The 25,629-nt window shown below is 42.2% G+C and overlaps 1 protein-coding gene across 2 annotated transcripts in view; it reads right to left on the reverse strand.

The window, feature by feature from the left end:
- DMD (dystrophin) overlaps positions 1-25,629 on the reverse strand; it is a 1,885,017-nt gene that overhangs the window by 1,233,917 nt on the left and 625,471 nt on the right. For both annotated transcript variants that reach the window (XM_060234097.1, XM_060234096.1), the window contains exon 9: positions 15,715-15,849. In XM_060234097.1, the coding sequence (XP_060090080.1) occupies positions 15,715-15,849 (135 nt within the window). The remainder of the gene's footprint in view (positions 1-15,714; positions 15,850-25,629) is intronic.

The raw sequence follows: 25,629 nt of genomic DNA on the forward strand, positions 1-25,629 counted from the left end.
GGGAGAGGGATTGGAAAATATCATATGGGTTAGAGATAGTAATGTATAATTAGATATTGTTACCATATGTTATTAATAAAATTGTTTAAACCAAGAATGTTCTATTGTCTTGGCTCATGGTGGCATGTTTTATCTATTTGTATGCACACGTGTGTGCATCTATTTTTTTTTCCTTTCCTCTCTTTTATCTCTCCTTTAATGCCTATAAAGGTAACTGAACTGATTACGTTACTTACAGGGAAAACCCAGAAATGACATTAGTCCACTCTAAGATTAGACTGGCATCGCTTTCAAGTTTTCCCTGGAAGTGATTAACAACATCATGGCAACAGAACTCCCCATGTCTCAACCTCCCTTGACTCCTGTGAGTTGCCAACCACAGGATGGCAACCTTATGCACACGAGGCACCTTGACTTTACAGCACATCCCTCCAACTGTTTTATAATGAAGTGATCCATTTCAACACTCCTTAAAATGTGGTACATGGAGATATTAGTAGCTCTTTCTTCTACTTCCACTCTGAGAAATTTGGTGTCAGTAACAGTTACAAAAAAACACTGCATCAAAGCAGGGGAAAATGTCTGCCTCCCCTCATGTCACCAAATGTCATGTTATGTTCCACTGCCAAAACATAACACAGTATAAATTGGTTAGTTTATCCAAGGTTACCAACACAGAATTGTACTGGAGAAGCCACCTCTTAGGTTAGACTTAATGCACTCTTCCCAAGAGCACAGTATGTAATCTAAAGCACAATTCACATCCAAAGCCCACAAAAAAAGTCAAATATAGTACAAGGCGAAAAATGCCAGAGTGAATCCAGAGGATCATAAATCTGGACAACTGCAATTCAGTCCTGACCAAACTGACTTAGATAATCAATGGCATTTGCTTTATTTTCTAGCAACAAAGTATGTACATTTGTCTACTGTTAGTAAAGCGCTTTGTTACAAATTCCCAATATAATAAGAGAGGCATGGGATTAAATGAAATTTAAAGTATCCAAATGTATAATCCAAGAGCTATTCGCTTAAGAGAACAGGGTAGCATATATGAAGGAAGATCATCCTCCAGTTTATTTAAGTACCAACCAACATCATCAACCTAGTCATTATAGATTAATTCTGCAGTAGAAGTTGCTCTGCCCTCGGGCTTCTGCTCTCCCTGGCTCAAGCGATTGATTTCCCACCAGTTGCTGTGCAGACACATTTTGACCTGCATCTCCCTCCAATTTCCCCCACATCTTCCTGATCTCTAAAAAGTTTAGGAAGGCATGGGGGAAATTGGTAGGGGACGTGGGTCAAAATGCAGCTGTACGGAAACTGGTGGAGGAATCGATCAGTTGAGCAGGGAAAAGAAGAAGCCCAATGGCAGAGTGACTGCTACTGTGGAATCAATCTGTGTTGAAGCACAAGTTTGAATTGTTTTCAGTTACAGATATTTATTCTTCTGTATTGAGTGGCTGGTTCCATTACAGAATTTCACACTCAGCAAGTTTTTTTCACTTGCATTTTGTGAAGTTTCAGATTTTTCTGAAAATATATTTAGAGCCTACCATCAATTGTGTGAAGTTTATATGTTGCTCCAGAAGGTTGGACCAGAACCAAAAGGCTGAAATTAAATCAAAGGAGTTTTCAGTCAAACATTAAGAAGAACTTCCAAATAGAGGAGTTCCTCAGTGGAACAGGCTTTCTGAAGAGGTGGTAGGCTCTCTTTCTTTGAAGGTTTTCAAACAGAGGCTAGATGGCCATCTAACAGCAATGCTGATTCTGTGAATTAGGCAGATCATGAGAGAGAGGGCAGGAAGGGTTACATTAGTGCTTAATTCTCATGACACTGTCTTATATGCCTAGGGAACTGCTGATCACCGCGCTGATCAGGAAGCAATTTTCTCCAGGCCAATTTGGCCAGGGTTCCTGGAGGGGTTTTTCCCGTCTTTTGGGCATGGATCAGGAATCAATAGGTGTGTGTGGGGTGAGGTATTTGTGAATTTTCTGCATTATGCAGGAGGTTTGGCTACCACTCTAAATTACTCTGGATGTCCTTCCCAACTCTACGATTCTAATTCATTTTCTCCTGCAAATAAATTAGATGCTGTAAATATATCAGCATACTATAAGCAAGTGGTCCCCAACCCTTTTGGTACCAGGAACCAGTTATGTGGAAGACAATTCTTCCACGGACTGGGGCGGGGGGGGAGCAATGGTTTCAGGATGATACAATTGGGTGCTTTCTTTCTATTTGTTTGGTGTGGTGGTTAAGTGCACGGACTCTTATCTGGCAGAACCAGGCTTGATTTCCACTCCTCCACTTTCAGCTGCTGGAATGGCCTTGGATCAGACATAACTCTCACAGAGTTGTCCTTGAAAGGGCAACTTCTGGGGAGAGCTCTCTCAGCCCCACACACCTTACACCTATTGTGGGGGAGGAAGGTAAAGGAGATTGTGAGCTGCTCTGAGACTCTGATTCAGAGTGAAGGGCAGGATATAAAACCAATGTATTATTATTATTATTATTATTATTATTATTATTATTATTATTACTACTACTACTACATTGTAATATATAATGAAATAATTAGACAACTCATGGCCTGGTTGCTAACAGGCCACAGACCAGAAATGGTCCATGGACCGGGGGGTTGGGGACCCCTGTTATAAGCTATCAGTTTATATAAAAGAGTAATTTTATAACAGAAGAGGAGACAGCATGGTACAGCCTGTTCTTGTTAGGTCACAGAAGTTAAGGAGGGTAAATACTTGGATGGGAGACCACCAAGGAAGACTCTGTAGAGGAAAGCAATGGCAAACAATTTAACACTTCACACTTGCCTTGTAAGCTCATGGCTGGGGTTGTCAAAGACAACTGCAAATCGATGGCACATTCATATGTAATTTTGTATCAGGCTGTGAGCACTGCTCATCTCTTTGTCCTTTCATTCAATGAGAAGTGACAGCACAAACACATGGCATGGGTGGAGTACACAGATGCTTGTGTGTATGTTTTCATTCAAATAAAATTTGTAGTTCTTATCTCCTCAAGCAAGAGATGTGTGCAAACAGTGTTTGGGGGTGTAATTTCACACATTACACAGAGGCACACCCAAGTTTGCTAATGACAGCATATTCCATAGAAAGCTAATTCCAATCACAGGTTCCTGGTAAGCAAGACCTACATGATATACATGTATATTATTAGAATTATCTACATACCTTAAGTGCAGGCCTCAGATTCAGCAGGATCACACAGGAGCACAGCTCCTGAGCCTTTCTGACAGCCCCCCTCCTCCTGGCTCCACCCCCATTTTCTCCTGGCTCCACCCCCAAAATCCCCAGATTTTTCATGAATTGAACTTGGCAAACCCAGCTACCACAGGTTGTAAGTCATTTACTCTGTCTGACAATGGATAACATTTACCAGATCATATTAAGATTACCGTTGTTACTGAATTTCATAACAGTGGTGGTTTGATCTGAAAGTTCAAGTATTATATTTTCTCCAAACCTGGGGTGAAACTTCAGGTCTCTTTCACCACCATATTAGCAACATCCAATAATATTACTGTTAAAATTGAGGCATGTTTTTGCACCAATTGTGTAGAAGAGGGGATTGGATAAACATAGATAGCATAGGTCCATCAATGGCTATTAGCCACAGTGTATTGTTGGAACTCTCTGGGGCAAGTGATGCTCTGTATTACTGGTGCTTGGGATGGGGAACAGTGTGGGGTCTTTTAATGTCCTAGCCCCACTGATGGACTTCCTGATGGCACCAGGGCTTTTTGGCCACTGTGTGGCACGGAGTGTTGGACTGGATGGGCCACTGACCTGATCCAACATGGCTTCTCTTATGTTCTTAAGTGGCATTAAAATGCCATAAAAGAAGAGGAACTTTGCCAGAGAAGAAGGCAGAATTAAACTGGTCCTGCCAAACATGCAGAAAATTTTAAAAATGGTGTGTGTGGGGGGATACTTACACATTCATGATTCAAACAAAGCCCAAAGGGGATCAGTTCCCTATCCTGATGTGTACTGCTTCACTTCTGCTTTAGCCACACACACACTCATCATTTAGGAAATGTTAATTTAGTACATAGACTCTCAAGTCAGCCTTTATTGGCATAAAGATAGACTCTCAACAATGAGTTCCACTCAGCCACAGAAAAAAAACAACAACAGGTACAAGCTTGTCTTTTATTAAAATTTGCCCCTCCTCTCTTGTTTAGTAAAGTTTATATGCATATGGTGGCCAAATAAATTAACATCACACACACACATACACAAATCAGAGAAAAACAATATTCTAATACTATTATGCTGGTTTCACTCATACCAGTGCCCAATGGTGAAAGGCTCTATTTCACATTACGGCTTTTCTGAGCAACTCAATAAATTACTTCCAAGTCACTTTCTAAGGCACTAATCTGCTATAAATTTAATCCCCAATAGCAAAGAGACATGAAGCCAGCTGATTGCCAGTAGTTTTAGTGATTTGACCTACTCCAGAGAAAACTCCTAATTAAAATTCCCTTCCTATAATAGCAGTATTCCAATATTAATCTTCTTTGTTTTATGTACACTGGCAGTAAAATATAAGTATGTTGGTGTTATCCATATTTAGATTACACAGGTCTTATGTAAAACAGATAGTTATTTCAGTCTATGAAAAACAGAATACAAAAACATAATGTAAATTAAAATATATTCAAAATTTATTCTCTCTTGCTGAAAGTTTTTTGTTTAATCTATTGGATCAGCACAGCAATTATTCAATACTGTTTGTACAGCTTAGGTATATAAATGGATTCTTTATGCTCCTACTGCAGTCTGAGACATAGAACTGGATCCTACAGATCATTCCCACTAACAGTGGCACTTTCATCCAGCACCAAGAGCTCTTCCTGCGACAAAGAGCTTCTTGAGTCAAGGAAAGAATATTGAAACAAAAGAAAAGCAGCATCATTAGCAGGGCTTTTTTTGAGAGGAACGCACAGGAACATAGTTCCGGCTGGCTTGGTGTCGGGGGTGGGGTGGCCTAATATGCAAATGAGTTCCTGCTGGGGGTTTTCTACCAAAATGCCCTGTGTGAAACAACGATGATGTCAGGGGTGTGGCCTAATATGCAAATGAGTTCCTGCTGGACTTTTTCTACAACCCCCTCCAGATTAGCAAACAAGATCCATGAGGTTCAACCCCTAATTTCTAAGGATGTCCCAGAACAAAAGGAGGAAAAAAGAATACTAATCAATGTTACCAAGTGTATAAGTGCATAAGCAACAACAAAATCTAACATAAATGCTTTTTTAAAAGATATGATTACGCAGGGGATAGCAATCAAGCATGAGTATACTCCCCATCATCTGCCACACACCATGCTCTGAGTGTCTCTGAGAACTTCCAGGAAGCTATAGGTATGTGTTAAGGATGTGAGAGGCCATCCATCTCTTAAAGGTAAGCTAATAAACATTATGAAACACCAACATCTGTAAACTGAACCTAGTTAAGTACACATTTTGGCGGACATAGCTGAGTTTAAAGCATGATTTGGCTGTAAGCAGAAACAAATCTAATTAAAATGTTTAATACTGTTTTAACAGGATGGTTCACATGTTCTGCCTTCATGGAAGTGCAGCTTTAAAAATTGTGCAGGGGATTGGACTAGATGACCCTTCCAACTCTATGATTCTATGATTGTACATAATTTCTTGACTGCATAAAAGCTAACTTTTAACTCAGATAAAGGTTTGATCCTGTGCAGTGACCAAAAGAGGAAACCCTCCGACTGGGAAGCTGTTGATGATAGATAGGACTCTAACTGTGAAAAGCCACAGTTATAAGAATTGCTTTCCAGTGTTATCGCCTCTCTATTGCCAACTGGGAGCAGTCCTTGGAGCTATGAATCAGTATTTCTATACAGGGCTAAACTTTCCTCCAGGCAACTTGAGGCTGCTGCCTGCGGCAGCACTTATTTACTGCAACAAGAAAAAGGACTTCTTCATTCTCATTTCATGTGCTTTTGCTGGTGAGACTTTGTCCTTGCATACCTTAAGAATTTACTCTTCTTTCTCATGCCCTGTTGCAGTTTTTCAGATCTCCTCAGAAAGCCCTTATAAATGTTTCATTCATGTGCCAAATCAAATTGATAAGGCTACACAGAGGAAGTTTTTCTAGCTGCTCCAAACTTGTAGAATATGCATTCCTCCAAGACATGCCGAGTCCAATAATTTTATAGTGCTGCAACGCTTTAATTGAGTTGGTAAGGTTAATGTTGTATGCAGTAATTTTATTCATATTACTTATTATTAGCAGCTAGAAAAAAACAAAGGTTTTTTTAATGCATATCTGCCTGACAACAAGCTTCCAAGATAGCTCACAAAAAAGACATTGTGATTAAATTTGAAGAACATTTTTAAAAGTCAGTTGTAGGTGAGCTTCATGCATATTTCACACAGGTGTCAGACAAAACGACTGAGGGTGGGTGATGCTGTTTCATTTTGGTTGTTTATTGTAGTACATGAATGTATTGTCTGAGGCCACCTGTATTGCTCTGTCTTGAAACCTGGGGAGAAATGCACAAAGAAACCTGTAAACTGCTAACAGCTTCAAGTGGAGATGCAAAGATGATGCTTTTGTGGGAATCTATATAGCTAATAGCCATATGTGTGGCCAATCTGCAGATGTCTAAATCCACAGATTGGGCCAACATTAACAGAAAGTAGATTTTTTTACTAACTTGAGAGACCACCCCTGAAAAATATTTAAATTAACAAAATTATCTTGAGGGGATTTACCCCCCCACCCCCAGAACAATTATGTTACCTACACATGCAACTAACTTAGCAGTTGACATAGTGGCTCCCAGTGGCCTTGCCAGCTGCTGGTGGCCCTGGCACCAACATAGTGGCTCCCAGGGGTTCTGTGGCTGACAAATACCCTGCAGAAATAGAGAAAGGAGGTTGACAGAGAAGGAGAATCAGGGAGAAAGAGCAGGCAACATTGCCAGGAAAGGGGAGGGGGAGGGGTATGTAGAAAACCATTGGAGAGGAGGGAGACGAAAGAAGCAAGGGTGAGGGGAACTTTCTTGTGGGTCCCTATTTGTATGATTTACATCTTAGTGGGAACCCTAGCTCCAGAGGGAGGTATCCATCATCAAGGTGAGGCTTAAAAATGAGAGAGAAAGGTATTCTATGGTCTAATGATGTGGACAAGTTCACCATCTAAGGGCGCTGTGAGGAAGAAGCAACATGTTGTTTTGTGATTGACCATTTATTTGAAATGTTGTAGGATCCAAAGCTACACTGGTTTCAACCTGAGATGGGCAAACTGTACGACAGCAATCATGGCTAAATCTCTGCATGGAGATGGATCTTACAGAAAGACTGTGCTTGTATATATATACACGCATTCACTGTCCATCCAGGAGCTAGTAAGCTTCTGCCACAGTGGAATCCAAAAGTGCCCTCATAAATTGAAGGTATCATAAGGGTTCTAGCTGCAACTTCTCTCCATTTAAATGAAATCCTAATGAGGATGGGATAAGCAGCATGCATAGTGAAGGACAGAAGTAGTCAATATCCAGTTGTCAATGTAAAAAAAGATGAGGATCTCTTGATGCATAAGATACGCAGTATTGTGGAAAAGCCAAAATACAATACTGTCTATAAGTATTGGTTTTCCCCACAGTGAATCTCAGAAATCAACAATGCTGATGGAGATTTGAAAGTAGGCATCTCTGATAGATGCAAACCATGTTCCCAGTGTAGAAGAGGCAAGATGGAAGTGAGGGTCACCATAAACTTTCACTGAACTCACTGAAACCTTTGAGATTAAGAATGGGACAGAATTTCTATCTTTTATGGAAATAAAGAGATACGCATAATAAAAATCCTGGCCTTTCTGGGAGCAAGGTATGGGTTCTATCACCTCTGTGTAGGCAGCACTGGCCCAAGGTGCATGGAGCCCTAGGCAGACTCACCTAGGCAGACTGTGGGGAGAAGGGAGCAGCGGCAGCGCCCTTTCAGGACGCGGTTCCTTCATGCTGCTGCTGTTCTGCCGCAGCACTCACACATAGTAAGCGCTGTACAGTTTTACCCACCGATCAGCTGATTGGGGGGGACGCCTTTAGATAGTCTGGGAGCGGCGCTCAGCCACCCTTCCAGGCATTGAAATAGACCTGGGGTGGGGAAGGGAGGGAGGAAGAGGCTGAGGAGTGGGCAAACTAGGCATTTGCCTAGGGGGAAGGGGGGAAGGCTGAATTCGGCACCCTTGCCCTGCCTGCACCCTAGGCAACCTCTTAAAAAGGAGACTTTAGATATGTGCCCTAGATTCAAATGTTAAGTTAGAATATCAAAGCCAAGTGGGACATCTGAAAACCACTATAGCCATTTGCTTCAAGTTCTTTTCAGCTACATGCTTTTTAGTGCACTTTTTAAAAAAAATATTACTCTTAGGCCTTCAGCCTTGAAGATATGGATCTGCAGTCATCTAGAAGGCATTTTAATGCTGGGTATTTTCTTCTAGAGGAAAAGCAGCTAGTAAGCCACCCAAGGCAAGGTAGTTGGATATTTTAAATGATATAATAACCCCAGTCATACTGACTTGTTTATCTGAAGATATCCATCCTTTCCCCCTTAATGATCAGTTGGAGCCATATGGTAAACTTGCTTGCCTTTCCTAAAGTTGTTTCCATGGCAACCATGTTGGGTGGTAGGTGGATGAAGAGGAAGGAACAGATTTCTGATAAACAGAAACAGAGACTCAGCCCTCTTGGATGTTGGTGGGATAGATGCTAGCTTTGCTCACAATTTTTTGGGCAAGATCCAGGTGGCCAAGAACCACTGGAAAGATGAATGTATGTGTGTTGGCATCTAGTACTTTCCAGGTAGGATTATGCTTGGCAGGAGGTTATTTTGCATACAGATGGACATCCTTTGAGGAAGAGACCTCTTCCAACAGAGATTAATGAGATGTCTTATTAAATCCAGTCTCTGAATCTGACTGATGACTAGAAGAGGCAGCAGACAAGATGTGAGAAAACCAGGATGAGGTGTATGGAGTAGGCAGTGAAGTCTCCAAGACTGGCTCTGGTTCAACTAGAATCCAGGTGATGCATACATTATAAAGGGTGAGGACTAGGGTGCCTCAGCACCCCAAGGCGTGGCTACCAGAGGGATCAACTCTTGTTGTTTTTGTTGTTTCTGTTTTTCAGAATGAGGCGACTACATCTTTCTTTATATTGGTTTCAACAAGAAAAAGTCTAGGACAAGCTTGTCCAACCTGCGGCCCAAGGGCCACATGCAGCCCAGGATGGCTTTGAATGTGGCCCCAACACAAACTCATAAACTTTCTTAAAACAGCACCTGGAACTGTGTGCTGCAGCCTCAGCAGATCCTGGGACTGAGGCAACATCTGGTTGCTTTCCCTCCTGCTTGCTTTTTCTCCCTACCACCAGAGAGGGTGCCAGAGCTGACACAGAGCATGTGTGTGTGAGTGCTCTTCCTTTGCTCCTGGGCACTCTCCAGCTCTTCTTTCTTCCTGCTGTGGCCCCTCTGGATCTCCCTGTCGATGTATAAGTTAGCAGATTTGTGACTGCCTTTGTCTGCCACTGCCCGTCCACTCTGATGAGCAATAGTTTAACACAGCCAACACCACACTGTGTTCTTAAACTATATACAAGGTTTTATTTTACATATATACAGACTCTCCATCATAATGCTCTGCCAATCAATCATAGAATAGTAAGAAGATAGTACGTACAGCATAGCTTCATTATTATACAGTTGCTGCTAATTGCTGCACCAATGAGAAGACAGTGTTAAGTCACTCTGCATTTCTCACCTGATTACATCATTCTACTGGCTAGAACCAGTTCTCCTCAGCCAGATCTTTCTGAGTCATCTACTTGTCAGTAGCTGTCAGATCAGTAGCAATGCCTCATGCCTTACTGGTCTTATTTCCTATGCCAACACTCCCACCCAGGATAAAGACACCTTGGCTATGCTCTGGAATTAACAGGGGTGGCTGTAGGCCACTCTCTGGGAAAGTTGGGGAGTAGCAAAGCCAGTCTCCCAAGCTCCTGGGAGGGCTTGTGGGGTGGGGTGGGAGTTTTCCCTGTTGGGGGCTGCTGGCCCCTCTCTGTGAAGGTTGGAGGTGGGGTGTGTGTGATGGAGCTGGGTTTGCTGTCCCCAAAATGGAGATGCTCCACTGCCTCGGGTGGATTCTGTTGCATTCCCCCTCCATCTCTTCACTGTGGGGCTTGCTGCAGTTCTGATTGTTGTTCTTGTTTGATTCTGGCAGGCACCATATTGGCACATTTTCTGATGTTATACATTTTTTTCTTTTATTGTTGGGGTGGGTGACTGAGGTAGCCTGATGGTCTGCTGCTGGCTGCGACCTACTCCAGGCTAGACCTTTCCCAGTCCCACTCCTGGCTTAGTGCATTTCTTGGCCTGGTTCCTGTTTCAGCTCTGGGCCATCTACAGCATGACTTCGAAGCAGAAAGGACATTAAGGCCCCGTGTTTCTGGGAGGAGTGGAATGTTTTTTTTACTGATCCCCCCCCCTTCTGCTTATATGTGGATATCATGAAAATTATGCATTGAGCCAGTTTGGTGTAGTGGTTAAGTGTGTGGACTCTTATCTGGGAGAACCGGGTTTGATTCCCCACTCCTCCACTTGCACCTGCTGGAATGGCCTTGGGTTAGCCATAGCCCTGGCAGAGGTTGTCCTTGAAAGGGCAGCTGCTGTAAGAGCTCTCTTAGCCCCACCCACCTCACAGGGTGTCTTTTGTGGGGGAGGAAGGTAAAGGAGATTGTGAGCCGCTCTGAGACTCTTCGGAGTGAAGGGCGGGATATAAATCCAATATCTTCTTCTTCTTCTTTAAGCTCATCATCAGCTATCGTTAGTGTTTGTGTATTTTATGTGCGGTCCAAGACTATTATTCTTCTTCCGATGTGACCCAGGGTAGCCAAAAGGTTGGATACCCCTGGTCTAGGATTACCCTGGTGATCCATAGGGCATCAAGGTTATAGTTTCAAGTCTGGATCAGTTATTCCTTAAGATATCAAGAATCTGTCCATTAAGAGGATCCACGAAAAAGACTGTCTACTTATAGCCTGTCTAGTAAATTTAGGCAGTATATACAAACTTTGGTACTGTCAACCTTGGCCAGGCAGAGAAAACATTGATAATGGCCATCGATTGAAGGCAGCTTTCCACCATATGAACACATCAGTTTGTTTAAGGAAGTGGTCTTTTCCATAGGTGGTTGATGCAGAGTGCCTAAAAGACAGAGAGAAATCTGCCAACTAGCTATATTAAAACTTAACTACTAAGTAAAAATATCAGAACAGTAGAATCAAGTAACTATGCATAAGAACAGAGAGAAAAATGAACCTGAATGTAGTTCTGAAGTAAAACCTTGCAGAAGTTCCCAAGAATATTTTTGACAAGTTGTCTCTGTTGTGATAGATGAAAATGAACTGAGCTATAAAGGTGTGATTTCAACCCTTGCATCTGAGGCCACATCTTGGGGGGAGGGGATGTTGGGTTGCACCAAAATTATAGCTCTGTAAGTTCTTAACTTGTTGCTCTCCACAGGCACAAAGCCCAACAGTGTGAAGCAAAGAAGGAAGTAACATTAAACATACTTAAAAAAACTCTGGAATATGACTGAACTGCTTCAAATCTTCTGAGAAAAAACAGGTTCTTTGCCAATCACTACTAGAAATGAGCATGAACTGGTGGGGCATAAACCCCATTCATAGTGGTAGGGAAATATTCCATTCTGCAGCCTCATTCTTCTGTATGCGTCGATCCAGTCAATGTGAATCAATACACATAAAATGTGCTCTTGTGAGGGTTGATTTTTTTAAAAAGTGAAACAGAATGGAGACACAGTGTGCAAGCTACATCTTACATGCTGCACTTCAACAAAATCAAAACTGATTTCCCAGTTTAAAAACGTTTCCATGCTACATCTGTATGTATGTAAATTATACCAACAATTCTTCAATACAAATTAAATTTAAAAGATTCTCTGAGTAAAACTAGGATTCTGTAGGATTCATTTAATATTAATTTACTTGGTATTTTATTGAGTATTCACTTGAAAGAGAAATTGAACTGATGTATAGGTTTGTCATATAACACTGCCTTGATATTGTACTATAGAAAGAAATTAACTGATTTTTTTTATGTTCAGGGATGAATTTTTTCTAGAAAAATTTTCTGAAAATGCAGTTTTACATGTAAACTTACCATTTACTTAAAAAAACAACCTTGGGCAAGCATTAACAGCTAATCACTATAAGGGACAGTAGGTGGCATGTAGCCATTTACAATCAACTGAGGTGCTAAAGCATCATTAAGTAACCTTGAGCTATCTCATCTCAGGCAACCAGGCTTTGCTACTGCACAAACATCAATTGTTGATTTCAATTATTCTTTGGTCTATGTGACTAACCCTTAAAGTGCTATACAACTGAGTTTGGGAATGGTAGAAGTTAACCGAGTTCTATTGTAACTGGTTCCATTAAAAAAAAAAAAGTATGATGTGTTAGTTCTACGAGTCTCAATTATCTCTGTATAAAGAGAGCAAATACTACTGCCAACATGATTAGAAGGAAGAATCTGATCAAAATCCAGCTAAATTATACTAGAGTTTGGGCCAGAAAACACAAAAACAATACATCAAGGTTTCTAGAGAGAAAGAGAATTTGTTTGATGTATTCAGTAAGAGATATGAAAAGTTAGTAATTAGAAATATGTGCAACATTCATGTGATTGCAGAAAAATCCTGTGCCCAGATCTACAGATGCACCAAAATCCAGTTGTAATAAGTTTGTTTGTTTAATTCCATTTTTATCCCACCCTCCCCGCAAGTAGGTTCAGAATACTGAAATGGGAGAATTTATTGTACTACTTCAGACTACATGTGGGATAACATAACTTTTGAATGCTTCTCCACATAAACATTCCCCGACAAGTTCAGTTCCCAGAATTAAAGCCAGGGATCAGTTTACTTCAGCTTTGTGAGTTTAAATGAGACATAAGACTCATTGTGCAATTTTTCTGAGTACAGCCAATGGAGAGTCCCAGTTTGCTAGCTTAAATACTAGCTGTGCCTCCCTCCAGCCAGGTTTTTGCTGCTGGTGGCTGGTTTTTGCTAGTTGCCTTTTGGGGACAAGCAGGAATTCTTTGGGTCTCCCCAGATTGCCTGCTTCATGTTGTGATTGAGACTGGTTAGATAGGCCAGGTTGTTGGTTGTTTTAGGCCATAATTCATTTGACAGGGATAGTTCAGGCTGATCACAATATGCAGATATGATCAGCAAGCACCCTGAGACATCAGCAGTGATGGAGAGTGTGTCCAGAGCAATGCATCACTAACTGTGTGGTGGGGCATGGCTGGGAAGTAGAACATTTGGTGCTGGGCAACAACTTTTCCAAAGTTGGTAGCGGCCATACAGTGCATCAGGGGAGAGTGCTGGGCACCTCTTGGCACATTGTGTGCAGGTGAGGATGAACAAGGCCATGGTCAAGCTGCCTAGTGCAGCCTGCCTATTTAAATCTCTCTCTCTCTCTCTCGGCTTGACTTTGCGAACGAAGATTTAAGAAGGGTGCAGTAGTCCACGTCTGCTGCAGGCTCACTGGTGGCTGACAAGACCAATGCGGGACAGGCAGGTCCGGCCACAGTGGCTGCAGGGAAAAGTCTGATTTGGGGTTGGTGCTGTAGCAGTGCGATTCTTCCTCAATCTCCTTTTGTCCTCAAGACCAGCTATGCGTGCGTTCTCAAAGGAAGAGACAGCCTGGTGGATGGTGTGCCTCCATGCTTTGCGATCTGAGGCTATGTTAGCATATTTAATATTATCAATTTATGCTGTCTCTGGTCTTCATTTACAGGGTCGCTGGGGCAAAGAGAAAATGTACATATCACACAGATCTAGTTTCTAGGTTATCTCTGTGTCTACTTCACAGTTTATCTCTTTGCAATTTCTGTTATTCACATGGGAAGCTTTTATATGCATGGGGCCTCACCCAGTTTCTACAGGACTCTACGTTTTCATCTTACTGAGCATCTCTCAAGGCTGGTACCCAGAGTGCCTTCAATTTACAGTCTAGAAGTCGAGCAGCAGTATCTAATATAATTGTAGCCTTTGGACAACACTTGCAAACACTCCCCTACTTCCTGTAAGTAGTTAATTAACAGGATCCATAATGCCATGTGGCAAAGTCTTCTCAAATCAGTGCAACTCAAGACACATGAATTTTGTTCCTTTATACATTCTTTAGAAAATCCACCACAGAGGCTAGAATTTCCTAGAGTAGAGACTGTATATGCTGCTCCTACCAATCTCTGGGGAAACAGCCCTTCAGGCACTTTCCACTTACTCCCTACAGAGGTAAGTCTCTGCTGCTGATTTCAGAGGCTGCCCACCAATAGAAACGGTGTATAAGACCTGTGTGAAACAATTGTGATGTCTGGGGTGTGTGGCCTAATATGCAAATGAGTTCCTGCTGGGCTTTTTCTTTAAAAAAAAAGCAGCCCTGCTACAGATTATCAGACAGATTCCTTCTCCTTACCCAAAGCAACCTTGGCAGAAGAATGCTTTAGAAGGTGTTACATATCTCCACCCTCTAGATGCCTTGCTCAGCTACATTCCATTTTAACTTCATGAATGGCTTTCTCTATTTGGGGAATGGCCAGCATACATAATTTGCAGGCTCGGGTAGTACTGAGTGCATTGAGATGTCCTTTCTTTCTGTAACAATCTGTTCTTTCCTGAAAAACAACAAAAACAACTCTACAATCTTAAAGTACAGGATAGGGTAACAGGGACTTTGCCAGGCTCCAGGCTTTTTATTGAAACTAAGGGAAGCCCTTTCCTTATTGCTGCTATGTTGGACAACCCTATCTCTCACTAACAGAAGGTGTCTTCCCTTTTTGAAATAATACCTCAGCCCTAGAATGAAACATTTGCTCTGTACAGACCCTGCTTTATCAAAAATCAAAAAGAATTCAAGGTTAGGGTCCAGAAAATAGGAAAACTTCCTCCACTATAAGGCATTTCAGTGATAGGTTGAGTTCACAACAGACAATACCAAAACACAAAAAGGCTTCCAGTTATAATTATATTTCCATCTTCCTGGAGATCAACACACTGAATCTTAAATATATTTAAAACTGAACTCTCACTTTTCCTGCTGTAATTGCAGATTGATAAAATACTTTCTATACCTTTAGATAAACTAAAACACAAACAAAAAAAATGAGGGAAATGGCCTAGACAGCAGAAATGGCCTTGAGCTCAACATTTTCTTGACAGCTAACAATGAGCTAGGAGAGAGACAGCATAGTATAGTCCAATCTTGTCAGATCTCAGAAACTAAGCAGAGTCAGTATTTGAAAGAGAGATCACCAAGGAAGGCTCTGAAGAGAAAGGTAATGACAAATCACCTCTGCTTCTTGTTTGCCTTGAAAGCTCCTTGCTGGGGCCACTATACTGATACTTAGATTACCTAATGAGTAAAATAGGTGTAACTTTATTTTGCTAAGAATATATAGCAAAAAAGGACTAAGTTATAGGACTAAAAATGAAAAGGGTGTTGCTGACAGTTAAAATAGACAAACAAAATCCCCCAGATTGCACATATTTCCCACAGCAAGCACAGGCATATTAGAATAATATTCACAACAAACAGTAATGTTGACAGACCTGTGGAGGGAACATCCTCCCTTTTTGATCAGGGGACATGACATAAGCAGCTTGTGTATACGAATAGCTTTTGAAGCGAGGTTTAGGTGGAGGTGAAGGGGTGCGCACATGGCCCTGTGCTACACTGACTTTGATCTAAGGAGAAGAAATTAAGAAGAAAAAGCAAATATGCACTGATGAGTGTGTGTAATATGATGGATGAATTCTTTAAAAAACTATTTTCAAGGGAGAACACCAGCAGTTTAACTCTGTCTTGTAAAAACAGTGCTGGCATTAAGCAATCAAAACTAAGTGGAAAGTAAGGAGGCATCTTCATTAATCTCACATCCTTTCACCAGAGGTAGAAAGACTCCTTGAAGTGTCAGATAATTATTCTTGGCATGATACCCACAATCAGTAAAGGACTTCTGTAATTCAGCACACTCTAAAAGCAATTCCTTGCTCTAAGTTCTGAACAAGCCTGCAAAGTAGCCATTAGAACAAGTCATAAAATGATCCTGTATTCCATAAATAAATAAGTTAATTAACCCAGATAAATAACCATAATAATTGGAATATTAATGACTTTATGCCATATAATTCTAAGGAAGGCTAATATTTCTAGGGCAGAAAATGTATTCTCAAGGTATGTCCAAGAAATAGGTTGAGACTTCCCATGGAGCTTCAAGTTTTAATTAACCTAGACTGTTTTAACAGAAAACCACCACTGTTAGTTAAATCACTATTATTCTCTAGGTTTAAATCATTTATACCAAGGGTGGCAAACGGTAGCTCTCCAGATGTTTTTGCCTACAACTCCCATCAGCTCCAGCCATCAGCCATGCTGGCTGGGGCTGATGGGAGTTGTAGGCAAAAAACATCTGGAGAGCTACCGCTGGCGACCCCTGATTTATACATTTATTTCATATATGGTCAAAATGCTATTATAGTTTTAAATTTTAAAAGACATGGTGTTCTGTTAGACCACATCAGATACAATTTAAAAAATGAGTCTCCACAATGGATTTTTGACTATGTGGTCATATTCCCCTGTATGCATAATCTAGAAGAATGAATCTGGGAAAGACTGTCCCAGGCATACACACTGGGGAGTCTATGAGGCTGAATCTGTACTCACCTTGCTCTGGGGCAGGCTTCTGTTTCTGTGCAGAGCAAGTGTAAGAAAAAGCCCCCTACTTTTCATACACACGGACATCGTGATCACCAGTATGGTTGCCAAGGTGCCTGGAGTTTTGACTCGCAAATATCTGCTCTAAGAAGTGGACTTTGCCCATGGTTTTTAAGGCTTATGTGGATACTATAAGCCTCAGTTTTGCAGCAGCATTCTACATCTCTGGATGGGTGTTAGCCAGAACTACAGACGAGCTTCCAGCTGCTCCTTGCGTGCCCAGTCTTGGCCGCTGCAGTGGAAGAAGCCACGCCACTATGAACTGTACAGGCAAACAGTTTCCAGCCTGTTTCCATGAACCAAAGGCTAACACCACAAGAATCCATCTTGTTTTTTTGGCTCCATATCCAACAGCTGCTTCAACATCTGCATAAGGCAATCAAGCTTATCTTAGGCTTGGATCCTACCAGACCGCCTAAGCCTTTGTCTAACGGAACTCAAGACAAAGACTGGTGCCAAGAAGAAGACTGAACAAGGGGAAGACCATCTTCAGCCAGAGCCAAGTTCTTTTGTGTAAGCCAGGTGTTACCTTAGGTAGCAATTTGGCCATCTATTGTCACCTTTTTAGATAAGTTTGGTAAACTCAAGCACACCTCCACCCAGTAATTTCCCCCATTCTTTCCCCTATTTTGGAGCCTCACCCTGGTCCATTGCAACCTGAAAGTCCAACCAGGTACCCCTGGACCAAGCTTGTTCATTGGTCAGTCATGGGCACCCAATTAGGTGCCACCAATTAACTTGCTATTGGCTACTGCAGAAGTCCAGCCCTTATGGTCACTGCAGAGCCTCCCCTTTCTCCTCCCTCGCACCTCCCATCTCCTGAGGGTCCAAGGTAGTCTATTTAACCTCTGACCCAACTCCACTCAGGTGTGCATCTAGTAGTACCCTAGTTCCACTGTCTAGATCCATCCCCGATTCCTGATCAGTTTTGGGTCCATTTCCCCCATCCTCTATCGTCGCCATTGGAGCCTTCTTGAAGACTATGATCGGTAATTATCACCCTGTTTGTCTATCCATATGTTGTCTCTATATCTCTCTCTATTTTCCCTAGGACTGTATTTATGTTTCATGAGCACATTGTCTTGTATGTATGCCTATATTTTCTAGAATAAATTTTAATTGTTTTACTTAATTAGAGTCCCTAATATTTTTAAGCATTAATTTCTGGACGTGGAATCTTGTATACACAGGTAAAAGATCCTGATTAAGCCAGGTCCCCACCTGACAATTTTGGCTTACACAAGCTGCCAATTTTGCACCAGTTGCTCCACGCTGCCATTTTGTGCGGGGCAAACCTGCAATTTGCCGCACTGCAGTGTAAACCTGAAAAAACAGGTTTACACTGCGGCATGACAAATTGTAGGTTTGCCATACGCAAAATACCGGTGCGGAGCAACTGGTGTGAAATTGCCAGCTTGCTCCCCACAGAAATGGAAGCCTGCCCTGGAGCAAGGTGAGTGTAGAACCAGCCTGAGAAGGGACAGTTACTAAATGGGTCCACAGGATTCATCAGAGTGCAATCCTAAACAAGTCTACTAGGAATCCTACTCAGTCCTCTTCAATGGGATTACGCACAGAAAAATGTTTTTAAGATTTCACTGTTAATGACTGCATGGAAGGGGGGGGACCACAGAAAAGAGAGTGGGCAAGAATTGGCCCATTGATGTATAATATAATCATTTACATAACTCCAGTAAAACACAAGTGACAGTGTCACTGTTTGTGACAAATAACAAACAATTCTTACTTCTATCCCAAATGAAGAAAAATAAAATTGTGTATGTGAAGGTATCAAAAGAGAGATTTTACCTCCTCTAGCAAGAACTGTAGGGCTCCCTGCTTCCAGGAGTAAGAATATGGGTATTGGAAAAATCATCAGAGCAACATGCTTTGAAAGCAAAATACAATATTATAACTGCTTCTAATATAGAATCATTGAGTTGGAAGGGACCTCCAGGGTCATCTAGTCCAATCCACTTCACAGTGCAGGAAATTCACAAATATCTCTCCACACACAGATCCCCAGTGACCCAGCTCCATGCCCAGAAGATAGCAAAACAAACAAACAAACAACAACAACAACAACAAAAACCTCCCAAACCTCCAGGATCCCTGGCAAAACTGGCCTGGAGAAAAGCTGCTGCCTGATCTCAAAGTGGTCAGTTATAGTTGAGGTTGTAAAAGGGGTTTCCTCCCTCTAACAGCTCAGCTTTCCTGCCCCTTTTTCACTCTTCTTTTGTTCATCTAGGACTGCCATAAATACAAACATTTGCTATAGCAGACTATTGAATTAAAGCAAAGAAACAGTCTAAAGCAGAAAGGCACTGCAAATGGGTAGCTATGTGCTTAAACAAGCTGGAGGTCAGAAACAATGTTTCTCCCAGATGAACATACTTCAGCTGGTTGATTTTGTTCTTAACAGCTTTTCCCCTATAGCATAGAAAAGGAATAGGGTAGCAAAATTCCAGGGGTCCATATGTATTAAGTTCTCTGAATTCCCAGCTTTCATTTATGAAAAAGTAATAATAATAGTAATAATAATTATAAATTTATATCCCGTCCTCCCCGCCGTAGCAGGCTCATGGCGGCTCACAGCATAAGTAAGTAAGTCTTTACCCTTTCCATTGCAGACATATGCTTTATATGCCCATAATGGGAGAGTCTAGAGTAGGCTTCCCAACCCCCCCGCTCTGGCGGGGGACTTCTGGGTTCGCAGCCTAATCTCCCGCCCCCCAGAAATTGGGAAGCGGGGGTGGGGGGTGGAGGGGGGGGAGAACATACCTGCAGACTTCATATTGTTGAGATCCTGAGCCGTTTGTAAAATGTGTGGCCCCTTTAAGGCTGGGCAGCAAGCAGGAAGGGCTTCGGAGAACAGCCCCTCCCTTTTTTTTCCTTTCGTTTTCACAGCAAGAGTTGTCCAGAAGAAGATCTGGTAAGTATTTGTGTGTGTGTGAGAGGGAGGGGGCAGGGGATTCCCTAGTTTGGAGGCCCTCCCCCCCTTTAGAAAGCGTGGGGGGGAGGGAAATGTCTACTGGGCACTCTATTATTCCCTATGGAGAACGATTCCCATAGGGAATAATAGGGAATTGATCCGTGGGTATTGGGGGCTCTGGGGGGGGCTATTTTTTGAGGTAGAGGCACCAATTTTTTAGTATAACATCTAGTGCCTCTCCCCAAAATACCACCCAAGTTTCAAAACGATTGGACCAGAGGGTCCAATTCTATGAGCCCCAAAAGATGGTGCCCCTATCCTTCATTATTTCCTATGGAAGGAAGGCATTGAAAAGGTGTGCCATCCCTTTAAATGTGATAGCCAGAACTCCTTTGGAGTTCAATTATGCTTGTCACATCCTTGTTCCTGGCTCCACCCCCAATGTCTCCTGGCTCCACCCCCAAAATCTCCTGGCTCCGCCCCCAAAGTCCCCAGATTTTTCTTTAATTGGACTTGGCAACCCTAGTCTAGAGACATACCTTTTATTTTTAAAAAATGAAAACTGGGAATTCTGGGAAACTGGTTATAACATATATAAATTTATAATTATAATATCAATATAATGATATTCTAGCGGCAATCTTTTTTTAAAATAAAGCCTCCTATGGCAGAGGGTGAAAATGGCTACTACAGGGACAATCTCAAGGAAAACTGTTGCTATGTGGATGGGGAAATTGGAATTTTTCCCACCCACACAGCAGCTGTTCAGATTCAACTACGACCCTTCCTAAAACTCTGGAGCACAGAATTGGATCAAGATTGAGAAAGATTGGAGATAATCTGAGGAAACCCTGGGGGGGGGGGGTGCACAAAACCATAATGCTGTGGGAAAGTGGGAAAAACTCCTACTTCTGAACACTATTGAAGCCAAGGTAGCTAATCTGTCAGAGGTTGGATACTTTACTACTTGAAGGTGAGAGAAACAGTTGTGTATCCAACCACACCCATCAACCAAGCCAGTATTGGAGCAAGACAAGAACCCCCACTCATATTTTCAAGTTTTGGTCTCACTCCTTCTCATCCTATAAGTAACATAAATAAATATCCCAGCTGGGACATTAAAACATACTTAATAGGATAGCAAATGTCTGTTAAAATTATGAACAGCAAACCTCTGTTAATATTAAGAACAGTGAGGTTAATATTTCCAGCAATCTATTAAAGTAATGAAAAGTTGATTTTCCCCCCTCCCTTCATCCTTCACATATATGGTAATCTGCATTAATCTGTATTAGTGGTATTAAATATGGAAGAGTGAACACCTTTATGGATTGAACAACACAAACAAACTGTTCTGTAGTTTAAGTATTTAAATATAATTTGTCCTTGTGTTTTTTTGTGCTTTACATGTAATTAAAATATATATGAGCAGTGGGATTAGTAGTTAGAACTACTCCCCTCGATAATTAGAAATGGTTTAAGTACATTTTAGACAGTGTTCAGACAACTGGTTTTTATTATTATTGTATTGGTGTGACATCTGATACTTGTCTGTTTGTAAAGGCAGATTTGCTACTGAAGGCATTAAACTTCATTTTATACAATGAATGTTTCAATCTTCTTAAAAGTTTAAATCAGTCCCAGTGATCCTAACGCTTCCCATTCAGCACCACTATATAAGCAGCACCCTATTTTACCCCCTGGTTCTGTGCGAAATAAAAGTACAAGGAAAAACTGTTTTCTTACTGATTTGCTTAAGGTTATTTGGACATGAAATTTATGTGAACTAAAACTCACATCATCAGATGTAAGAGCTATATCCCATATTGATAGCTATATGAATGTAAATATAAAATTACAAAATTAGACCCTTGGTTATAGAAATAAATATTGAAAAGCACAACTTGAGTAGATGATATACTGGAAATATTCAAGGGCTGAGGCAAGGAAAACAGAGGAGTTCCTATAATCTAATAGAAGAATAGGCTATTTTTGTCAGTATTTGCTTTACTGGAAAAAAGTGAAGAAATCTTTTACTCAATTATGAACTATGCTCAATTATGAAGGATTATATAGATAAACTATATAAACAGAACTATGTGAAGAAAATGAAGAATTATATTTTTTTTTCTGCTTCACTATTGTTCATCCATAGTGAACTTGATTGGCAGTACATTCTGGATAACTAAATGGAAGCACTACATCTCATGCTACACAATTAATTCATTGAATCATAGAGTTGGAAGGGACCTCTAGAGTCATCTAGTCCAACCCCCTGACAATACAGGAAACTCACAAAACTTCCCCCTAAATTCACAGGATCTTCATTGCTGTCAGATGTCCATCTAGCCTCTGTTTAAAAACCTCCAAGGAAGGCGAGCCCACCACTTCCCGAGGAAGCCTGTTTCACTGAGGAATCGCTCTAACGGGCAGGAAGTTCTTCCTAATGTTGAGACCGAAACTCTTTTGATTTAATTTCAACCAACTGGTTCTGGTCCTACCTTCTGGGACCACAGAAAACAATTCCACACCACCCTCTATATGACAGCCCTTCAAGTACTTGAAAATGGTGATCATATCACCTCTCAGCCGCCACCTCTCCAGGCTAAACATCCCCAGCTCCTTCAACCTTTCCTCATAGGACTTGGTCTCCAGACTACATCTCATGCTGCACAATTAATTCATTGAATCATAGAGTTGGAAGGGACCTCTAGGATCATCTAGTCCAACGTTCTGCATAATGCAGGAAACTCACAAACACTTCCCCCTAAATTCACAGGATCTTCATTGCTGTCAGTTGGTCATCTAGCCTCTGTTTAAAAACCTCCAAGGAAGGAGAGCCCACCACTTCCCAAGGAAGCCTGTTCCACTGAGGAATCACTCTAACGTGCAGGGAGTTCTTCCTAATGTTGAGATCGAAACTCTTTTGATTTAATTTCAACCCATTGGTTCTGGTCCTACCTTCCGGTACCACAGAAAACAATTCCACACCATCCTCTATATGACAGCCCTTCAAGTACTTGAAGATGGTGATCATATCACCTCTCAGCCGCCTCCTCTCCAGGCTAAACATCCCCAGCTCCTTCAACCTTTCCTCATAGGACTTGGTCTCCAGACCCCTCACCATCTTCGTCACCCTCCTCTGGACCCGTTCCAGCTTCTCTATATACAGCTTCTCTATATACAGCTTCTCTATATCCTTCTTAAAATGTGGTGCCCAAAACTGAACACAATACTCCATGTGAGGTCTTACCAGAACAGAGTAAAGTGATACCACCACATCACATGATCTGGACACTATACATCTGTTGATACAGCCCAAAATTGCATTTGCCTTTTTTGCCACCGCATCACACTGTTGACTCATGTTCAGCATATGATCCACTAAGACCCCTAGATCCTTTTTGCACATACTACTGCTAAGACAAGTCTCCCCCATCCTATAACCATGCATTGGATTTTTCCTACCTAAATGCAGAACTTTACATTTATCCAAATTAAAATTCATTTTATTGATTTTAGCCCAGTTTTTCAGCCTGTCAAGGTCATATTGTATCCTGTTTCTGTCTTCTTCTTTGTTTGCAACCCCTCCCAATTTAGTATCATCTGCAAATTTAATGAGCATTCCCTCTTTTCCTTCATTCAAATCATTGATAAAGATGTTGAACAAAACAGATCCCATGACAGATCCTTGAGGTACTCCACTTGTCACTCCTCTCCAAGAGGATGAGGAACCATCCACGAGCACTCTTTGGGTGCAATCTGTCAACCAGTTACAGATCCACCTAATGGTAACAGGATCCAAACCACATTTTACCAACTTATCAACAAGGATAGCATGTGGAACTTTATCAAAAGCCTTACTGAAATCAAGATAAACGATGTCTACAGCATTCCCCTGATCCAGCAAGGTAGTCACTTTCTCAAAAAAAGAGATCAGGTTAGTCTGACATGACTTGTTCTTGAGAAAACCATGCTGGCTCTTAGTAATCATATCCATTCTTTCTAAATGTTCCAGGACCGACTGTTTGATTATTTGTTCTAAAACTTTTCCAGGTATAGACGTCAAGCTGATGGGTTGGTAGTTACATGGATCATGCTAAAATTTGTGCATAGCCTCAGCCCCCGGTCTTTTTTCTTCCTAAAGAGTACTGGGGCAGTGTGGGGGTGGTGGCCAGCCATATGAACATACGTTTTAGGTTCTTGTCTAAGAACTTGAGGAGCTCTGCCTTTTCGGCCCACCCCATGGAGTATAATTTTGCTCTGGGGAGCCTTTTGCTCTGGAATTAGTTCTATGGCACAGTCAGTGTCCCGACTGGGGGGTGGGGGGGAGCTCATTAGTTTCTTCTTCACTAAACACTTGTTTTAAGTCTTGATACTCCCTTGGGATCGATCTCACTTCCTCTATGGTGAGGCAGTTTCTCATTTGGGGGGGAGGTTTAGGGCCCCACTCCTCGTTCCATCTATGGGTCTCGTACACCCCATCTCTAAAGTCTATGATTTGGTTCCCTCACCTTATGTTAGGTTTATGTTTAGCCAGCCACCCCACCCCCAAGTCGATGTCAAATGATGAGGGGGCCATGACAAAGATTTCCGTGTTCCAGTGATCTTCTATCCCTACCGGCATCCCTTGGGTTTTTTCTGTGCAGGGTTCCCCCTTCATCACTGTCCCATCCATCTGCTCAAATTGTATGGGGTGCTGTAGGGGACTCATAGGGAGTCCAAGATCCTCTACTAATTTGGGTGTGATTATGTCTCTGGTGCACCCAAAATCTAGTAGTGCTCGGGCATGTATAAAATGTTTGTTAGGGTTCAGTAATGTCAGTGGGATGAAAAACAAAGTCCCTGTAATTCTCACCCTCAGTGGCGATGTTAGTTCTACAACCTGCTGCTCGGCACACTCAGTGCAGGTCACTTTAGTTTCCCATTGGTTCTTCTTCCCAGGCTTCTTCCAGTTCATCGATGACAATGATTTCTTCTTCCTGTGAGGTTGTGGATGCCAAGCTGCCCTTTGTGGGCTCTTTTGTATGTCCCTCCACCTACTTCGCTTTGGGTGTGTTGGTCTTCGGAGTAAGGGGGGACCTCGAGGCCACTCAGGACAGTTTGCCACCATGTGGTTAGGGTCTCCACATCAAAAGCAGTGCCTCGGGGTGGGTGGTTCAGTTGTCCCCCCGGACTGGCCTGCTTTCCGCCCTTCCGCTTTTGCCCCAGCAAAGACTCACGTCCCCCCTTACTCCCTTGCTGCTGTTGGCGCTGGAGAGCCACTCTCTTCATGTTGGTCTCTACTTCTCCTGCCAGTTGCACCCACCAGGGAAGTAGGGTGAGCTTGTTGGAGGGCTCAATCCAGTACATTGGCATTCAGGCCTCTCTGGAACTGCTCATTTTTCATCTGCTCACTCCATCCCCGCACTTTGGCAGCATTGGCCGAAACTCTGCCGCGTACTTTCTTACCGCCTTGGACCCCTGTTGTAGGTCTCGCAGGGTCGTCAGCACTCAGGTCTCTTGTAAGAGATCTTCGTACTGCATTAGTAGTGCCTGCAGGAACGAATCTCTGGGCCTCAGCGGTGGCGGCTGGGGTTGCTGTGATTGTTGAGGTTGTGGTGGAGGGGGTTGTTGTGGTTGCCCCCCTCTCAGCGCTGGTGGTTGCAGTGCCCAGTCGAGCTGCCTCCTCACTTCTTGGGTCATGAAGGCATTGTTCGCTTGCATTTCTCCCCTGAGAATTCTGGCCATCTCTACCATCTCCAACCTCATCATTTGGAGGAAGTCCTATGGGTCGGGATATTGTTCTTCCTCCTCCTCATCTGGGATCGGATCA

Source organism: Heteronotia binoei, chromosome 3, assembly GCF_032191835.1.
Source record: "Heteronotia binoei isolate CCM8104 ecotype False Entrance Well chromosome 3, APGP_CSIRO_Hbin_v1, whole genome shotgun sequence".
NCBI lineage: Eukaryota > Metazoa > Chordata > Lepidosauria > Squamata > Gekkonidae > Heteronotia > Heteronotia binoei.